General features: G+C 45.3%; 10 protein-coding genes across 10 annotated transcripts; 8 read left to right on the forward strand and 2 right to left on the reverse strand.

Moving 5' to 3' along the window:
• Positions 1 to 1,032: 1,032 nt before the first annotated feature.
• On the forward strand, positions 1,033 to 2,803 carry N7529_001761 (indoleamine 2,3-dioxygenase family protein; the record flags this gene model as incomplete). Its single annotated transcript, XM_057237292.1, has 5 exons — positions 1,033 to 1,526; positions 1,613 to 1,929; positions 2,016 to 2,176; positions 2,229 to 2,531; positions 2,591 to 2,803. The coding sequence occupies 5 exons, from the start codon at positions 1,033 to 1,035 to the stop codon at positions 2,801 to 2,803; spliced, it is 1,488 nt and encodes a 495-aa protein (XP_057101979.1).
• Positions 2,804 to 4,368: 1,565 nt separating this feature from the next.
• Positions 4,369 to 5,625, forward strand: N7529_001762 (transferase family-domain-containing protein; the record flags this gene model as incomplete). The annotated part of the gene is made up of 1 exon (XM_057237293.1): positions 4,369 to 5,625. The coding sequence occupies one exon, from the start codon at positions 4,369 to 4,371 to the stop codon at positions 5,623 to 5,625; it is 1,257 nt and encodes a 418-aa protein (XP_057101980.1).
• Positions 5,626 to 8,659: 3,034 nt separating this feature from the next.
• N7529_001763 (ankyrin repeat domain-containing protein) lies at positions 8,660 to 8,896 on the reverse strand (the record flags this gene model as incomplete). The annotated part of the gene is made up of 1 exon (XM_057237294.1): positions 8,660 to 8,896. The coding sequence occupies one exon, from the start codon at positions 8,894 to 8,896 to the stop codon at positions 8,660 to 8,662; it is 237 nt and encodes a 78-aa protein (XP_057101981.1).
• A 161-nt stretch (positions 8,897 to 9,057) lies between these two features.
• Positions 9,058 to 9,258, forward strand: N7529_001764 (cytochrome P450; the record flags this gene model as incomplete). Its single annotated transcript, XM_057237295.1, has 1 exon — positions 9,058 to 9,258. One exon carries the CDS (start codon positions 9,058 to 9,060, stop codon positions 9,256 to 9,258), a length of 201 nt encoding a protein of 66 aa, XP_057101982.1.
• Positions 9,259 to 11,240: 1,982 nt separating this feature from the next.
• N7529_001765 (isoprenoid synthase domain-containing protein) lies at positions 11,241 to 12,215 on the forward strand (the record flags this gene model as incomplete). Its single annotated transcript, XM_057237296.1, has 1 exon — positions 11,241 to 12,215. One exon carries the CDS (start codon positions 11,241 to 11,243, stop codon positions 12,213 to 12,215), a length of 975 nt encoding a protein of 324 aa, XP_057101983.1.
• Positions 12,216 to 12,560: 345 nt separating this feature from the next.
• Positions 12,561 to 13,793, reverse strand: N7529_001766 (NAD(P)/FAD-dependent oxidoreductase; the record flags this gene model as incomplete). Its single annotated transcript, XM_057237297.1, has 1 exon — positions 12,561 to 13,793. The coding sequence occupies one exon, from the start codon at positions 13,791 to 13,793 to the stop codon at positions 12,561 to 12,563; it is 1,233 nt and encodes a 410-aa protein (XP_057101984.1).
• Positions 13,794 to 14,475: 682 nt separating this feature from the next.
• Positions 14,476 to 15,428, forward strand: N7529_001767 (NAD-dependent epimerase/dehydratase family protein; the record flags this gene model as incomplete). The annotated part of the gene is made up of 4 exons (XM_057237298.1): positions 14,476 to 14,492; positions 14,561 to 14,766; positions 14,830 to 14,907; positions 14,959 to 15,428. The coding sequence occupies 4 exons, from the start codon at positions 14,476 to 14,478 to the stop codon at positions 15,426 to 15,428; spliced, it is 771 nt and encodes a 256-aa protein (XP_057101985.1).
• Positions 15,429 to 15,509: 81 nt separating this feature from the next.
• Positions 15,510 to 15,761, forward strand: N7529_001768 (NAD(P)-binding protein; the record flags this gene model as incomplete). The annotated part of the gene is made up of 1 exon (XM_057237299.1): positions 15,510 to 15,761. One exon carries the CDS (start codon positions 15,510 to 15,512, stop codon positions 15,759 to 15,761), a length of 252 nt encoding a protein of 83 aa, XP_057101986.1.
• A 521-nt stretch (positions 15,762 to 16,282) lies between these two features.
• N7529_001769 (Zn(II)2Cys6 transcription factor domain-containing protein) lies at positions 16,283 to 17,527 on the forward strand (the record flags this gene model as incomplete). Its single annotated transcript, XM_057237300.1, has 1 exon — positions 16,283 to 17,527. The coding sequence occupies one exon, from the start codon at positions 16,283 to 16,285 to the stop codon at positions 17,525 to 17,527; it is 1,245 nt and encodes a 414-aa protein (XP_057101987.1).
• Positions 17,528 to 17,622: 95 nt separating this feature from the next.
• N7529_001770 (Zn(II)2Cys6 transcription factor) lies at positions 17,623 to 18,480 on the forward strand (the record flags this gene model as incomplete). The annotated part of the gene is made up of 1 exon (XM_057237301.1): positions 17,623 to 18,480. One exon carries the CDS (start codon positions 17,623 to 17,625, stop codon positions 18,478 to 18,480), a length of 858 nt encoding a protein of 285 aa, XP_057101988.1.
• Between the last annotated feature and the right edge of the window lie 280 nt (positions 18,481 to 18,760).

Below are 18,760 nucleotides of genomic sequence, written 5' to 3' on the forward strand. Positions count from 1 at the left end.
TCATCCCTATGCTTTCCAGCTTCCATCCATATCGTCAATAAGTAAAGAAATGGTTTTTTGTCTCAACAGCAGATGCTCATTTATTTAATATGTGTAAATTATGGTCAGTTTGAATGATCAGCTGAGCTGAAAAAGAGGAGAACGTCTAACAAGCATGAATCCCTACTGTAGTACTAATGTTAGCCCCATATCAAACGTACCCAATCCAACTGAGATCGGTTAGTATCGGAGGCCGGTAGCATTCCGGCCTCCGAACGCTAGGAAAGTCAAAAATGTGCTTATCAGCCAATCAGAAAGCGGGATCATCAAGATACAGTCTTGGCAACACATGGAGTATAGAGCATACATCATGACTTGAACACACCCTTTGGGCATTTATCCGTAATAGATGGCCACTAAATGGTCAATCTCTTCGTTATAAGCATTTTTAGTACCATGTGTAGCATCTTCCACCGTATATTTCCAACAAATACCAGTCGAAGGACATAAGCCGCCTTTTAGAGCCGCTGCTGTATTAGGCCTAGCGTCACCCCGTGACCGCCGTCTGCCCTCTCTCACTGGGCAGTTGTATACTTCATCTGGAAAGAAAGATGGAAGGTAAAATATCGTGTTTTGCTCAAATCTGCCCATATAATGTGCTAGAATGAGCTCAGGATACGAATGGAGCCTATTTACTTCCTGCAGCATCGGACGTCACCCGTTCCACGCTATCTCTATCTCTTTCGTAATGGTGGACTTGAGGCCGGAATTGTTACCGGCCTCAAAGTATTATAAGAATCTGCTCCTCACCCGCCCAAATCCCACAAGATCCAAGTCTCTTCTCATCTTTTACAGTCTTCTGACTTCTTCCTACGCTTTTTTTACCCAATATTTCCACTCTATTGGTTCTTGACTTAGTCTTTGGCTTTTGTCCTTTGACTTCTACCTCTACATAGTAGCACCTGCCCATACTTCACTTCCCTTCATTGCTTATTCTATAATATACCAAAGGGTCTTTGCCTTTCACTCATACATCCTTCATTGCACTTCATCATGACCCGAACCCAAGTCCAGTACCCTTCCCCTGCTACCCTGAAGCGGTTCCCTCACATCCATGATGAACCCTCAGCTCTCTCCCACTCTCTTGACCCCTTCACCATCACCACTAAGACAGGTTTCCTGCCTTATGAGACTGCTCCCACTGAGCTCCCAGAGGCCTTCAGTGCCCTGTTGTCCCTTGTGAACCGTCTCCCCGTCGTCAAGATTGATGGCACCCCCGGCCTACTGGCTACCTATGAGCTTGGCCCGGCTGTAGAGGCTGAGCTCACTGACCTCACCCACGAGGTCGAGAAACTGGTCCTAGCCGATGGCACTTATGACCGCTTCACTATCGCTGCTGTCTTCCGTGACTATACCTTCCTGGCCTCGTCCTACTTGCTCGAGCCTTGCTGGGAGCACTGGAACAAGGATCCCGAAGGTGGCTATGGGCTTGGTCGTGATGTGCTGCCTATCTCCATTGCCCGTCCTATGTACCGCTGTGCTGAAATGTAAGTTTCATTTCTTCATCCTTCTTCTCTTACTTGGTCAAGTATATAACCTTGTCACATTACAACAAATAGCTGACCAACTCCAGTCTGAACCTCCCGCCTTTCATGTCTTATGCTGCTTCTTATGCTTTGTTCAACTATACCGTTGCCGACCCTGCCAAGGGTCTCAGTGAGTACTCGAACCTTCGTCTGATCCGATCCTTCGAAAGGGGTCTTGACCCCAAGAGCTCCGAGGCTGGCTTTATCCTGACCCATGTTGACATGGTTAAGGAGACTGGCCCTCTCATTGCCGGTGCTTTGAAGGTTGTCGACTCTCTTGAGCAGCATGGCTCTCGCCAGGAAATCAATGATGGATTCCGCGAGATCTTGAAGTCGATGGAGAAGATCGAGGCTTCTATGGAAGGTAAGCCACCAGAATTTGCACCATCACTATCCCATATACCGCCCAGTATCGGAGAATTGAGAGAATACCCACTAACAATATGATAGATATGTGGGGCAACTCCAAGCCATCGGAGTACCTCTCATTCCGCGTCTTCATCTTCGGAATTACCAACCAGTCCATGTTCCCCAACGGTGTAGTTTATGAAGGCTGCGAAGACAACAAGCCCCTGCACTTCCGTGGCGAGAGTGGTGCCAACGACAGCATCGTAAGCAGTTTTCTCCCAAACCTTTAAAGCAAACCACCACTAACACCCTCAGATTCCCCTTCTTGATCATCTCTGCGAAATTCCCATGCCCGAAACCCCCCTCACCAAAATTCTCCACGAATTCCGCGCCTACCGCCCTCTTCCCCACCGCGAGTTCCTCACCTACATCCGGGAGAAGTCCGAAGAAATCGGCGTTCAGAAATACGCCGTCTCAGACTCCGAGACTGCAGTCCTCTTCCTGCGAACTCTCAACCACATCCGCAGCTTCCGCTGGCGCCACTGGCTCTTTGCCCGTGAATACATCATTCGTCGCACCCCCCACCCCACCGCTACCGGTGGCAGCCCCATCGTTACTGTAAGTCAATATATCAACAGTGCCAATCTGGAACTCAAGACACTAATGAATATTTGCAGTGGTTGCCCAACCAGCTCTCAGCTGTCATGGAGCTTATGGTTAAGATCTATGACGAGCATCTCGCGCCCAAAGAAGGTACCGCTGTTAGAGGCAACGAAGACCTCATTGCCTCGCACAGGAAACAGGTTGAGCCTATGATGGAACTTGTTCGGGATCAGAAGGAGAAGCTTGCTAGGGAGGTGGAGCGGTGGTGCCAGGAGCGTGGTGTTTAAATAGTGCGCTTTCATATTTGATTCTTGTTTTGCATTGTTTAGATTGCGAAATTTCACTTTTGTTTCAACTCGGCCGCTCGGGACGAGTGATCTTATTTTGATGTGAGTTCTTGTAGTACTGTGTAGCAAGCTTCGGGTGATTAAATACCTCTTATCTTCTGTTCTCGTGTGTGTAACTATACTGATTCCCGAAGCTCTCATGTTATCTGAGTGCCGATCCAAAGCGAGGTGTCACCGTTCTAAGATTACGCACCGAAGTACTTGTGTCAGTTCAGCTCTGCTTATACGCAATCCTGATTTTCAAGACAATAGTAATGGCGCATTAATGTATTTTTGTGACAGTCTCAGTCCGCTCTACGTACCCGAAGTGATCAGATCTTCTATCCCTCGACTGATCACTCCTCGATCTTGTTGCATTTCCCTTCCATATAAAGCCAAAGCAAATCAAAAGTAAAGCCCGTTGCAAGGTTAGTTCACCGCCAGGATCGGACTTCCTAATATGTACCGGACAATGCCTGGCACTCGAAACCTTTCCCCTTCCCATTTAGTGCCCACGTCTTGACACTTGTTGGTCTTAGAGCAAAATTGAGCACGCCTCTGAACACTTTGACCAGCCCACAGATCATTACATAAGTTCATCAAGCATCATCTGATTGCCATATGATCGACCTAATTCGCTCACAGAGTAAGGTCAGAGTAGAGGTTAACTGAAATGAGTAAGCTACATCAATAAAATGCAGTATGGTAGTTTTATAATGTGCACTCTATTTTTCTAAACCGCCCCGCCCCTATAATTCTATTGAAAAAGACTTGCATCGTTAAAGTGACAGTTCGCTATAATGATCTCTTCCTATTTAAATAGTAAATAATAGTGTAACCTGTTAACCTATCTTCTAGTCCAACCTTTACTCCTAGGATTCCTTCGTTTATTAGCCTCCAATATCCTAATAAAGCTTTGAACTTATACTAGAGCGAGTACGAGTAGTCGGGTTTATATGATATCTCTAGGCTCCTAGTAAATAGGTTTGTTTGACATGGGTTATCAAAACCTGCGCTTTAGACGCCTCGAAGCATAAACAAGGACGCTGGCATCCTGTGCAGCACGTGATGCCGCCCATCTTCTAATAGGGACTATTGTACAGGATAATTCCCTATGAGGAATAAAAGAGGGGAAAGGCCGCACCCTATTTATCTTAGCATTCCTAATTTCAGTTCTGGGTTCATGGTCTCTTGCAAAACATGGTCTCTTGCAAAAGTTTCATCTGAGTGACTTTTGCCCGAGATTTAATACTCCTGAAAGAAAAATGTTCCAGTCACATTTCTTTGAACCATATGTTCTGACACCATTAGACCATTCAACTGCGCCAGTTCATTTCTCGTTCTTTGTTAGTTTTCTCTGCCAAGATCCCACCCTGGGATTATCAGTATTGGAAAAAGGTGTCCAACGCCTAATTACTCTGCTTCCATTTTTATTAGGCAACCTTGTTCAATCCCTTCAATTAAAGGGCACAAAGAATGTCTTCGAGGTGCAGCCGACAGATCCATCCCATTTGAGCAAGCTACCCATGCTCAAGATAAAGCAGCATGCGCAGTGTATCTCACCCTATAATGTTGATATGAACACCCGTGCTTTATCATCCGATGATCTTTTCAATTCTCACTATATACCTCTCCCATTTTGTATACCTGCCTCCGAACCGCAGCCGCTTTTACGACTACAGGCGAATCTTATGGCCGATGGCATTATTCTCTGTCTGTCCTTCCATCACTTTGCCATTGATGGGCTTGGAATATCATCACTTATGCAGGCTCTTTCTGAATGCTGCCGCAATCCTGACCAACCGCCTGAAATATTGTCGACTTCTCCGGAAAGTGAGGCGCAAAGCAGGACGAGAATATTTCAGAGCACAAATGAAAGTCGCCTGGCCATGTACGACGTCTATGGGTCCTACATTTGGAAGGCAGCACCAAGCTCTGACCTTAGCGCCCCAATCAGCCGCCGCTTTTGCCTCGACGCTGAAAAGATCAGAAGGCTTCGAGAAGCCTGTACTACAACCATTAATGCCGGAAATTACCAGGCGCACCGAACTAATCCGTCGAGCCCTGAACATGATGCTAACTGGCAAGGCTTTTCCAACAATGAGGTCGTAACAGCTTTGATCTGGCTTTGCGGAATGCGTGCACGGTCTCGTGCGACATCGATAGAAAAGGATAGGTCTTCATTGGCTGACCGAAATTCTTCTCTCTTGTTTGCGGTTGATGTTCGTGGGATTCTCAACATTCCAAGTACATATATGGGCAATGCAGTTGTCACTCCTACAGCCACGTACGATTTTAAAGGTACCGAGTTAGGTGCGGTAGACCCTTTGGTGTTCGATTCAAACACTAGTGACTTGCACGAATTTGACCCAAACGACATTACTCTTCTTACCAACCTTGCTCTATCAGTCCAAACAACATTCCAGTCTGTCAACCCCAACTATGTCCAGAATGTTATTTCGCATATTATGGCGAGTAAAGATTGGCACCTTCCAGCCAAGCCTGGGGACTTGTCAGTCAGTAGCTTGCGTCGCGTACGGGTATATGATATGGATTTTGGCCCATGTTTGGGTTCCCCTTGTGACTTTGATGTACCGGATAACAGAACGGGTGGACTTAGCTGGATTACACCTCCACGTTCTGACTCTAGTGCTCGCTTAATGGGCTATCCAAGTCGGGGATTCTGGGAGGTTCGACTTTCACTAAACCCAGTTGCAATGAATTCCTTCATAAGCGACAGGCTTTGGCGGCAGGCCACCTTGGAGATAGCTACTGCAGAATAGACTTTATCCCAAACAAGTGAAAGAAGTTGACGATGAGATCTGTTATAGTGGTATACATATACATGGCCTTTTGTTCAGGAAATAAAAATGGGGAGTGAGCTCTTGCAGGAGCCTAATTAAAGTCATGTGTATTATCTAGATTTTATGGCAATATCCTGTAACGGAGCCTAGAAGAGTCTGGGTACAGTGGCGACCGTTATTGCCTTCCATGCGAGGATCATAGGGATAATTTTCCAGACCTTAATTACATCGGCAGACTTTCCGCAGTTGACATGTACTATGCGGAACAAGTACTTCCGTAATTTACCATATCAGTTACAGTGACGGTCCATAAGTTTCAGCACGCCTGTTCTGCTGGCCTAATTTGACCAACCAAAAGCCTAAATCTTTGAGCGGTATGACTGTCCAAGTAGGCGGTGTGATTATATAGAAAGGCGGTAGCTTAGAGAGTGCTGAAACTTATGTACCGTCATCATACACCTAACCTACTCCGCATTGATCTCCGCATTAACCTTTCTCAGTGTTGATGTCATAGTACCCCGAAACTGAAGGGCGGGTGTAAATAAAATGGGTTGTGGTAAAAAAAAGTTAAATGTGCTTTCACCCACCTAAATTAACAAGGGGGTTCCTAAATCTAGCCTTTGCAAAGTCTTCTACATTTAGGTACATAGTTAAATCTGAAGATATTATGCAAAGCACGGAAGTTGCAGGTATATCGGGCGAGAGTCTGTTCCTAGTTACCCTCTTTTGACGCTGCAGTCATGGGAAATATAAAGAAAATACGACCGTGTTCGCTGTGATCGCCGTATGGGACTTCTTTAAAAGTAAACTTTCCTATTACATGTGATAAAATTGGCAAGTATGCACTGATTCTTTAGTTCTTGCTGTTCGTACTTATCTTACTACCCCATCGCGGAGGCATAGGCAGTATTACTGGATGATTGAAATCGGGGTCAAGAATAGTAATAGTTGATTGTTCCAATTTTCATTAACGACAACAGGGTTTTAGTTCACTTTTATAATGCCTTAGGACTCCAGGCAACACCTAGACGAGATCCCACTTCATATTGGGTCCCTTATCGCTATTTCCCACTATAACAATTAAGCGTGATTAGTGTAGCAGAAAATGGTATTAAGAGGGCCAGTCTGTTCAGTTGCATTAGCTAGCCATCTAAGAAGAAATGCGAGAGGGGCAAAGCGTACTTGAGTATTAGAAGCTGAGCAGCATATGCCGTGAGGCTGAGAAGAAGCCGCGTTGCAGCTTTCAGTGAGAGAAATTTCCTCTGCGAATGTGGGGTAAGTAACCAACACCCTAGCATTCAAGAAATGATCCAACTTACTACACCCTAGACCGTACACAAAAAGATACAGGTTAGGCAGAATTTCTTTATCCGGGACTTCTTCCACAGAACAGCAGAATTGTCTGCCACCAGGTGAACAGGATCTTTTCTGCAACACACCCGCAGATGTCACGCTTGCCATAGTGCTTGTAAGAGTGAGAATTGTTAGCAGAGCTTTGTACTGCATATTGAAAGATGATTTTAAAAAGAATTTATGATCAATATGTTACAATTTCAACATTTGAATGAGAGGGCAATCTAAATGCGCATTATAAGTTAATGAAGAACGAATTAAAGTTTAAGTAATTTAGCTCTCTAGGTCATAAGCTTAACACAATGTTCGATGCGAACGGAAAAGCAATCGCCAAGTAGAGATTAGGTTCACATTATCTTCGGAAGCTAGACCAGGCCAGACCAGGCCAGACTGACAATAGCACTTACCTACGTTTTACGTAGACTGACTTAAGTATATATAGGAAATAGGGCAAAGTACTCCATTATTGGGGTCTTTAGCAGCGGATATAATCAGACTGAACAGAAGATAGGTCAATCGCATTTGGAACGCCTATCGTATATTTTCCATGCTCCGTGCATAACCATACTTGGATGATAGCTGAAAGTTGATCGGGTGATGAGTGACGAAAATATGTGATCATTACCTACTGCTCAAGCATGATTGCAATGTAATGACGCGCATTTTGGAACAGCAAACTAGCCTGTTATTGAGGTAAATTTGTGGCCTGGTCGGCGGGTCTTCCTCTTTTTCTTAAAAAATAAGGACTATTCTTTTATAATATGATAGCATTCATGACTACGTGGGCTATACTGATGCTCAGGAGAGTAGAGAACTTACATGACGCAGATCGTGTGGATATATCCAGTCATTAGATAGCTCCTTGCGTCAGCTTATAACCAATCTTAGATGACATTACAATCCTCTATATTGCTTGGATTCTAAGTCTGGTGTACTGTGCTCTATGATCCCGGCATGGAAGGCGATGTCGAACGCCACTGTACAGTACTTTCGGAAATCGGGGTCACCACCTACATTATTGGATCGTCAACCAAACCCTATCGGCAATACCACTAGTGCTGATTGATTTTATTTCCGGACGAATAATGTTCCTGGACATACTTCGTTCAGTACTCTGATGTGAGTTGCGTAACGTCAATTTGGCACACCGGCCAAGCTTGATATTTGATACTCATGAGGAATGCAGGGAAGACCAATGGAAGTGAATGTATTCCCAATGATGAAACTTTGGGAAAAGAACATAGGGATAGTCTCCAGTGGATGAGATAGATGGATAGATCGCTCCTTCTCTCTCCGTCCACAATTTAATATTTCATTCTTCATAGTTCATTGCCCATTGTATGATATTCATAAAAGGCCCCGGTGAGGTACTTGCAAATTGCTCGTCGTAGGATGACACTCCATCTAGCTCGTTATCCTCACTGCATTTTCCACACATGGAGATTAAACATCATGAGATTTTATATGATTGGAATATATTTAGTATAGATCATCTACCGACTTGAAAGGTGCTTCCGGTCTGGTATATGAAGAAGCAGAAACCGCACTGGTATTTAGTGGGTAGAGAAAGCGTTAGAACTTGTTTCTATTGCAGTTTGAGAGCTCGACTTTAACATTATTCTGTGCCCATTTTGGCCCCTTAGCATGCATTGATATCAAATCAACGCTCGGCGTTCACGTCGGCACCTCGATCTAGTAGCATTTGAACCACCTCTCTGTGACCCTCGCTTGACGCGGCTTGAAGTGCATTGCCATAGACTCTACCCTGGGTGCTCACATCGGCACCTTGATTTAACAGTGTTTGGACCACCTCTTTGTGACCTCCGGATGATGCCGCTTGCAGTGCGTTGCTATAGAGTCCACCTTGGGCGTTCACATCGAGATCTTGATATAACATCATTTGAACCACCTCTTTGTCGCCTCCAAGTGATGCGGCTTGAAGTGCATTGCCATACTCTCCACCCCGATGCGGTTCGGAGAGCCCGACTCGTGCTTGATACAGTTATTGGGCAACATAGACTCCCATCCTTTGAGGACATGTTCAACCTACCTTTCACAATGGCATTTGTGAAAGAAGTGCTCCGATGGCGACCGGTAGTTACTGCGGGAGCTCTTCATCTGGCTGAGCAAGGTGATGAATACATGAGATATCACATTCCGATAGCCTCTGTTGTTGTTGCAAAGCACTGGTCGCTGGATCTTGATGATGATGATGATGATATGTTTGAAGATGCCAACTCATTTAGTCCAGAGCGGTAGATCCATAATGCCAATCTACCACTAAGCGCCTTTAGGTTTGGGCGGAGAGTTTGTGTAGGCAAGTACCTTACTATGAATTCTCTTAGCATGGTTATCGCTAGGTTGCTGTGGGCATATAACATTATGCCCGAGAAAAGTGGTAATGGAATTGAGTCGGTGGATCCAATTAGGATGAAGCAATTTGGCCTGATATCAAGGCCAATGCCACTCACATGTTATTTCAGGTATGGTCACCCAGCGCAGAGGGGGTGATACGAAATATAGGAGCGAGTTTCCTGGAGGCACCTGATGAGGTTATGAATCGTATCCAAGCCAGGGTCGCTGGTGCTAAATTTATCTAGCTGCTGAGCCTGATTTACTGTATTATTGCCTAACAGTCCCCTTTGTTCTGCTGATTAGAACAAGAACAAATTCCTGCCCCGAGCAGTTAATTCAGAATATAGCTCAATACCGCAACAGATTCAAGCCCCTATGATACTCAAGTACCCTGACCGCTGTGCCAGCGGAAAAATTTGCAAGCCGGATTGTATAAAATATAATATAAATGCCTGTAGCATTCTGTTGCAATCACATGAGCTATGGCGACGCAAAATTAAACCGCATGTTGAGCTCTCTTATTGTATCTGGATTCAATTACTGGCATGGTATCCATTAGATATGTATACGTCGACATTATTTTATCATTACTTAGCAGTGAGCTCCAGATACCTCTCTATATAATAGTGTGCGTGTATCCAATGAATTAACCCGCCTGCTCATTCTTCCCGAACTCGCTCTTGGAATTAATTGTCCGTGAAATATTCCACAGGCCAAGTATGTGTTTAAGGAATACTCGGGAATGCCCCCGAGCGGCTCACCCAGCCCAAAGGGTGGTAAAATGAGACCAGACCTTGGTGTGCTTCAAGCTAGGGCGCTGTTCCGACCAAAAATCCTGCCGGTGCTAGATATTCCGGCGTAATCCGAGTCCTCTTGGGCTTCGGTGACTTCTGCTGTGCCATCCGAGATGCACTCAATTTCTGTTTCGCGTTGTGCAACAAGCCAACAAACTTTGCTTGGAATATTCCTTCATATATGAAAAGCTGAGGTGGTAAATACATATTGAAGACCACTAGCGATGATAATATGCCAATATATAAATAGGCTACAAGACAATTTATACAGACCCGTGAGACAAACGTTTCAGCCGAAAGTCATCCATACCACAATGAATCTCATCTGGCTCATTGCAGTTTCACATTCGATGGTCAACGCTGTCTTGGCTTGAGTCCGTGACCGGGGCTCCCAGTGTGGTCATATGATCATCCGTCGTGGTATATTGATGTATAGGAAGACCTAGAGTGTTTTTTAGCGGTACCAACAAAGCCTAGATGACAGTGATTATTGAGTCCAGTTGTTGAAAAAAGCGGAAATAGAGACCGGACGACAAGGACTAAATCCCACAAGGGATCTATTCTACTGTTGGAGTAATGGCCAGGTCAGATTCGAAAAGCATTGTCCTGGTCGATGCTCGTGCTAAAACAAAATCTCACTATCTAGGATGAAACGGAGTCACAGTAATTACTCGAAGAGTTCAAGGAGATGGTCGAGGTGCTTATGTTTCTTGCCACTCCGCTCTTGATCAAATACCTAAGCCAGTAATTGGACAGATGGTCAGATGAATGATGACGGATAATGACAGAAGGTTGCAGAGCATAAGTATGCTTCGGAATAATAATGCAGTGTAACATTATGGTCATAGTTCCAAGCTTGTAAGGAGAATTGGTAAATAGTTAATAAGATATTAACTACCAAGTCTTCCCTGTCTACACCTTTATTTTCACTATTCCTACCAGTTCAAATTTTTTTCTTCAGAATATAGACTATTCTATCCTACCCTACAACACTCTTACTAGTATATTTCTTGTTCACATTTGAACAGAGTCCTACGTTGTTTCTCTATTCATCGAGCCTTTTGTCTGCTCAAGGTGACTATCAATAGAAACATGACAGGTATCTACAAGCAGACAGAGGAAATTCTTCGAACTTGGTTACATAATGTTGGATTTGACCTTCAGCAGGCAGTCCGACCATTTCACACAAAACTTTACGCAGAGCTCGAAGAGTGGATCATTTCTCAGGATCTCCAGGAGCACCAATTGAGCCGCATTTGGATGCTCTTGCCAGCATCTACCAGCGCCGCAGACAAGTGGTATCCTCAAGCTAGTTACCAGTTGAAACGATATATTGCACTCTTCACCACTTTTCTTCTCTATGTGGACGATAAAGCAGAACAGGACCTTGAACATATCCTGCCCGATCTTCAGAGAGTTTCATCTGGTGCCTGCAATGGACTCCATGCTCTCAAGTGTGATGATACTGTTTTCAATATGTGGTTAGAGCTCGTTGCTACTGAAACCGGAACTTTCTATGGCTCATATTCAACTGGGGTCATCACCAAAGGCCTAGTCGACTTCATGCTGGGGAATACTGTTGAATCAAATGTTGCTGCAGGCCTGAAGGTTCCAGCAAAGTTTGGACAACGAGGATCCAAATTTGTACGTGACAAAACCGGAGCTGGGGAAGTTTACGCCCATTTTATATTTCCTGAGCACCTTGCAGAAGAAAATCGGCACTTGCCGACCTATGTGCCCTTCATCGCATGTATGCTTGACATCATTGATGATGTAAATGATATTCTATCGTTCTTTAAGGAGTCCGTGGTTGGAACTGAGATGAACACAAATATCATGAACAGAGCTCGTACCTCATGTTGCAGTCCTCATGATGTACTAAAGCAAATTTGCAGCGAAACAGTTGAGGCTATGCATGTTGTCAGTCATGCATTTGAAGAAAAAGGTGTTGTTGGGAAGCTTTGGAAGGATTTTATCAATGGCTATATTATGTGGCACATTTGTGAGGACCGGTATCGGCTGAAGGAAATTGGACTCGCAATGAGACTTGGACAAGACAGGGTCTAGTGTTATTGAATAGTTCATTGATCATACAAATATGCCAGATTGTATTAGAGCAGTGGATTTGATGTTATAAGTTATCAATTTCTTGTTCCTTTTTCCTCGATATAGTTCTCTATTAGTCGTATGCCTCCACAAAATATATCCTCTCCTACATACCGGAATGATTGAATGAAATACTGGGAAGTGAGCTTTTAATTCGCGTTGTATAGCAGAGAATTATTTGGATGTGAACAATACTAGCCACTTATTGAACCATTTTGTGCGATGTGTAGCGTGTGAGCGCTAATATTCCCCAAATCTCTATAGGCACCGAAAAGTTTAGCAACGCATTCGGTCCCGGAATGACCTCTAAATCACCGCTCGCTCCGTTAAAGGACGGTTCTCCGGAATCCGCGAATACGAAAGAGCTCCGAGATCCAAGGTTTTGAACGCACCGTACACAATCAACTCTGCCACAGCGCGACCACAAGCCGGTGCCTGTTGACTTCCATGCCCAGAAAAGCCGACACAAAAGTGAAAGTTTTTCACAGTATCGTGTGCTCCAACGATGGCATTGTGGTCGAACGTGTTGAACTCGTAATGGCCCATCCAGGAATCAGTAACCCGTGCGGTATTGAACTGAGGAATTCGGCGAGTAATGATTGGCAAGACCTTCTCATCCCAAGCATTTTCCGCAAAACTGAAATCATCGACATCCACCGCGACGTCAGGACCAATTGGTGGGCAACCAACGAGATAATCTTTTGATCCGTAAGACCGGAGATGGACGCCCGTAGGATCAATAGTTAGAGGGAGATCTTGAGGCAGTGGGTCGTCAACTGAGAAGATATAAGTATAGCGTCTTCGAGCCTCAATTGGTAACTCGATGCCCGCCAGCCTTGAAACTTGGGCAGCGCGAGTACCGGCAGCGTTGACGACGGTGTTGACTGAGATACTCTCGCCACTGCGTAGCTTGACACTCTGAATTCGGGGTCCGTCTGTAACCATCTCGACGACTTCGTTGTTGATGTAGTCGACGCCGCTTTCCTGCGCCGACTTTCGCATCCATTCAACCATACCAATAGCATTGAAGGCCCCTTCATCTTTGGTGTTCAAGCTTCCAGCATCGAGGTCACCAGTGAAGAAAAATGGATATTTCCGCTTGACATCCTCCGCAGAGATAATTTCGGTTCCTGCACCACAACCAGCCTGGAGCTGTTGGTCCTTTTGGAGAACCTCTGTGAATGACTGGGAATCAGACAGGTAAAGATAGCCGAAGTTTCGAATCGGGTCGTCTGGCACACACGGATCGTAACCAAAGTTGGATCCATATCGCTTGACAAATGCAGCAGCATACTGGGCGATTTCCACATTGATCTTGGTAGCAAACTGCTGCCGCATACAATTGTTGCTTGCTTTTGTTGCAGAGAACTGCAATGATGGGTCACGCTCAACGACGAGGATGGAGCCGTGGAAGCCCGCATTGGTTTGTAAGTGCCAGGCAATAGACGAGCCACTGGTAGCACCCCCGACAATAACCACATCATAGTGACCAAGGCGTGGTGTTGTTGGAAATTTTGTTGAGAATTTTGGGGTCGACATCGTTGTCAATTATACGTTGCTGAGGGAGGCTAATAAAAGAGAAGAGCGTACAGAGTATCTATCACATTCCTGACCAATGCGAGATTTCCGCGCTTTATATATTGCTCTTCAACATCATTCATGGTTTATTTTCTCCTCAGCCCCGACAAATGGAGCCAACTTCCTCTTCCGGGTCCCCCATTGCCTCATTAATTTTCCAAGATAGTATTTCAAGGTGTATGTGTTTACGTCAAAATTGGGGGTATAAGATTCCTTTTGGAGTGGGTGGGTACTATCCGCTTTTCTGGGCTCCACTCGACTTCGGCTTATCAATCCTTTATTTAGGAAAGGCAGGATATAGCGATTACATAAGAGAAGCCGACTCGATGATGATCTACCTAACCTATCATAGGGGACTATCAATCCATAATTTGAAAAAAAAAGCAGGATATACCGATTACATAAGAGAAGCCGTTTCGACGGCAACCTACAGTCAGTGGACATGAGTAATTACAACCCCAGCCGAGCTAGGTGGGGCCAAAGGGATATAATTACTTATGTCCAGTCACTATATCATAATCTATTATAAGGGACTGGTATAAGAATCCGTGTTTCTTTCGATCGAACATTTTCTGGTTGTGCTTCTCTCTATATTGATTTTGTCTTGAGCTGTTTTAACGTTGGAGAAGAACTTACCGAAAACATGACTCGCATTTTCATGTATGAGCCCCGCTAGACTTAACACTCAAATGAGCGTTCATGGACAATTATACTTACGCGCTCTGAAGAACAGGTGTTTCTGGCTACATTGGCGGCGATGTTCTCAACGGTATCATTAAAGCGCGACTTGCTTCAAGAGTTGTGGCTTTAGTGCGAAATGAGTCTCGTGCAGCACGAATTACTGAAAAATACCCATCTATCACCCCGTTGATTGGTGACTTGGATTCTATTACTGCAATTCAAAATGAGGTCTCCCGGGCCGATGTTGTCCTCCGTAAGTTGCGCGAGACTTTTACATTGAGCGCGGTATTTAGATTGTACTAACTATGAACAATAGATCTGGCTAGCTCCAACCATATTCCTAGTGCGAGAGCTATTGTAGACGGTCTTTCGAAAACGCAGCGACAAAACCCAGGTACCAAATCCGAAATGCATCCTCAACACACTAAAGTCTAACATCAGTTAGTTTGGATTCAGATTTCCGGGGCTAGTCTTCTTTCTGGGCCCGAGATCGTGGATAACAGCTTTGGCGAAGCCCGCTCTAAGGTTTATAACGACCTAGCAGGAATTTCTGAAGTCCGAGATATCATCAACTCTTCCCCCAAAAGGGTTGTAGACCAGCTTGTTACCAGCCTGTCTACCAGTCAACCTTCCGTCCGGACAGCGATTGTATATGGGCCTATGATTTACGGCTTGGGAAGGGGCCCTGTCAACCAACGAAGCATCCAAATCCCGGACTTAGCAAAGGCAACTTTGAAGCATGGGCAAGGCCTCCACGTCGGGAGGGGCCTGAGCACTTGGAGCCATGTTCATATCTCAGACATCACGCGTCTGATCGTGTCGCTGGTCTCAAAGGCTTCCTGTGTGACCGATCAACCACTGTGGAATGAGAACGGAATCTATTTCCCCGAGGCGGGAGGAATGGTAGGCCACTAAGAGCGTATGCTGACATACAAAGCACTTGGCTAACCTCTGCTGTCATTCTTCGATTAGCCGTATCGTGATATTGCGAAGAAGATGTCCTCTTTTGCTTATTCGAAGGGACTCATTAAGTCGCCCCATACCCGGGAAATCGATGCTGAGACAGCAGACCGGCTCACTGCGCACGGTTCTGTTCTTTGGGGTACAAATGCTCGAATATCAGGCGATCGCGCCCGTCAGTTGCTCGGGTGGAGCCCTCAGGGCCCGAGTCTGGAGGAGGAGATTCGACGAGCGATACTGGCGGAGGAAGCTGTCTCTGGCGATGAGTTCTCGAAAATGCTGGCATGATCTCATGAATGTGAGATAGAAATTTGGGGGTATTTGTATAAATTGATATGCTACTAGGTCAAGCGCCATGGGTCTTGATCGTAAGCAATCCAATTGTATTGATTCGGTTATTGGTCTTTATCAAGTGTGCTAGCTGGTCAAATTGTTTGGCCCACTATCCATAAATGATTGAGCTCAGAAGCATGAAAGCCTCTTTGATGCTATCGCCGTAAGCTTTTATCAGGAAATTCATTAAGTAGAAGGTGGGAATTTGGCTCTTCGCGCTCAGGAATACTGCGAGGAGAGTTGGTAGTGGGGATGCTGAATTTCGTCGATACAAGTGCCGCATAGCTCTCATCACAACAGTAAGTTAAAATGACAGAGTTCTCATTACCATTGGTTGTACTATACATTAGGAACCAGGGTAGTGACAGGAATTGCCCCCGTATGACTAATCGTTCTGCCCTGCCCTTTTGGGACCTTCCCGGTTTCCCTCTTGACCATCGTCTCATTTAGGCCACTCAACGACGAATGGCTGAACCATGATACCACGCATTCGCAGTTTCACAGGCTGCGGCACGTGCCGATCTCGACATTTGAAATGCGATGAGACTCGTCCCGGTTGCCAGATGTGTCTCACACTAGATGTGCCCTGTCCTGGTTACCAAGGTCAGCTGAAATGGATCCAGTATGCTCACTTACAGTCGGAATCGCAACAGAAGGAGGAACCTCAGGAACGTGTGTTTCGGCGTCCGTTATTCGCACGTAGGTTTTCTTTCCAGCCTTGCGCGGAATTGCATGTAACAAGAACGACAGAGAAGGAACAAAAATTAATGGCTCAAATGACCGTCAAAAGTCTTCGAAGCCAGACTGCGAATGAGGCCCTTGAAATATTGAATCGAGAAATCAGTTCCCAAAATACCGACTCGTCGGAGAGCTTGTTTCAGGGTCCCTTCGGTGTTTTTAATGTCACACTAGATAAGGCCCCGCCAAACGACTTCACGGAATCCAGCCCGCGTCCAGCAAGGCCCCAAAAGCCGCAGCCAGCAGTGCCATGGCAATCTCCAGAGGCAACACCGGTTAATGAGGCACGACCTGATCTTTGGACGCCGGAGTCTTCTATCTCTAGTTCTCATAATCATGCCTTGGTTTCCTCGCCAAATGAAAGCTCCAATCCGGGAATCGGGACCTTGGTTCATTTCAGTAACTATCAAGAGGACAGTGCTTCTTATCCACCTTCTCTGGGAAATATTCCCTCCCCAATCTTACCGTTTTCGCCTTTTGTACCACCCGCTTCCCACGTCATTCCGGAACGAGCACCGCAGCTTTTGCGTTATTTCAAAAATCAAATTGTCTCGCTTTCGTTCCCTCTCAAGGGCAGCAAAAAATGTCCTTGGCAGAATATTCATCTCCCCAGAGCTGAGAAAGTGTATGCGGAACTTTTACTTCATCAAACTGCTAGCAACACAGGCTTGTCTTTGTTCTATTCTCTCCTGGCTGCCAGTTGTCTCCATATTTCTTCGAAAAACGACACTACCTTAGATTGGGACAAGCTCGGAAAGCAATACAAGCAGATTTCCAGGCATCATCTCGAGCTTAGCATCCAACAAGAGATAGCCTCGGACACGCGAGTAAAATATAAGGAGTTACTAATGGCTTTATTATCAACAGTGATGCTCGAGGTGCCATCGACCCAAATTCCTGGCATGCCACTGGCTTTTGATGCTAATATTCTGTGTATCAGATCACCTGTGGAAATTATACCGATTCCCAGAATCTTTTGGTAGAATCGGAATGCCTAATTCGGAAAAGAGGCCTACCAAAAGTTCACCAATCCCTCAAAGTTCGCACTCTCCATCACGTCTACACTTATATACGCATAATGGCCGAAAGCACATGTGGCTGTGCTCTTCTGGATATATGTCCTGCACGACCCAGCACCAGGCTCGTCTCTAACGAAGCGGCCTTTCATTCCTTGCGAAGTTTCCGTGTGGCAGATGATAGCGCGATATCTGATCTAAATGCATCTGTGGAAAAGGCCCTCGATATTGGATATAATGACATTCATTTGGAGGTACTGGGGGTCTGGAAAGATTCCCTCTTCCAAGAGATTTACGGCCTGCCAGAGTCTTTGGTGGGTCTTTTATCCCAGACCATCCGTTTAGCAAATGAACAAGAGCTGCTACATCGCGATACGAGCCCTGACCTTGATATTGTCATGACCCTGAGCGAAAGGACGAAGATTCTGGAGTATCAGGTTCTCTCTTGGAAGCGAGATATGGAAATTCCAGGTACTCAAGAAGCCAGTTCGTCGACGTCGGGTCGTGAACACGCGAAGGCAAGATCAGGCTACTACTTGAGTTTAGCTGTGCATCAGGGTCTGATTCTGTTTTACTATCGACGAATGCACAACATCAATGCTTTGATTCTTCAGGACACAGTCCTAAAGGTGCTTGACTTTATCAAGAAAAGCGAGGAGTCTGCCATGGCAGATGAACATTACAGAGCCTCTCTACTTTGGCCCGCCTTCATTGCAGCATGCGAAGCCTTGGATCCGAATTTGCAGCGAAGTCTACTCGATTGGATTACTTCTACTGGGCTTCGTACTTCCATTTCCGCATTTATCGCCGCTGCCAATGTTGTTCAGCGGGTGTGGAAAATGCGACAAGAGAGGATGGACTACACAATAAGCTGGTTCAATGTCATGGATCATGATCGCTGTCCGATCATTGCTGTCTGATACCCTTTGTCTCATTATTATCTCCAATATGTAAATGCCCACCATACATGGTACATGATATAATTTCCACATGGATAAAAATGACTGATTTAACTTCGCAGGATAGTCACGTTCTGCTGGATCAATTTCTAGGAGCCAGGAAAGGCAATTCGAAGCTTACATACCACATGAAAGTAAATTCTTGAGACTCAAACATAGTATCAGTTCTAGACACCACATCCAGAGACTCATGGCGAAATTCAGATGTAATAACCGATGTATATGAACCAAAACGGTATGT

The sequence above is a fragment of the Penicillium soppii genome (genome assembly GCF_028829465.1).
Source record: "Penicillium soppii strain IBT 18220 chromosome Unknown utg000002l, whole genome shotgun sequence".
NCBI classification, from domain to species: domain Eukaryota; kingdom Fungi; phylum Ascomycota; class Eurotiomycetes; order Eurotiales; family Aspergillaceae; genus Penicillium; species Penicillium soppii.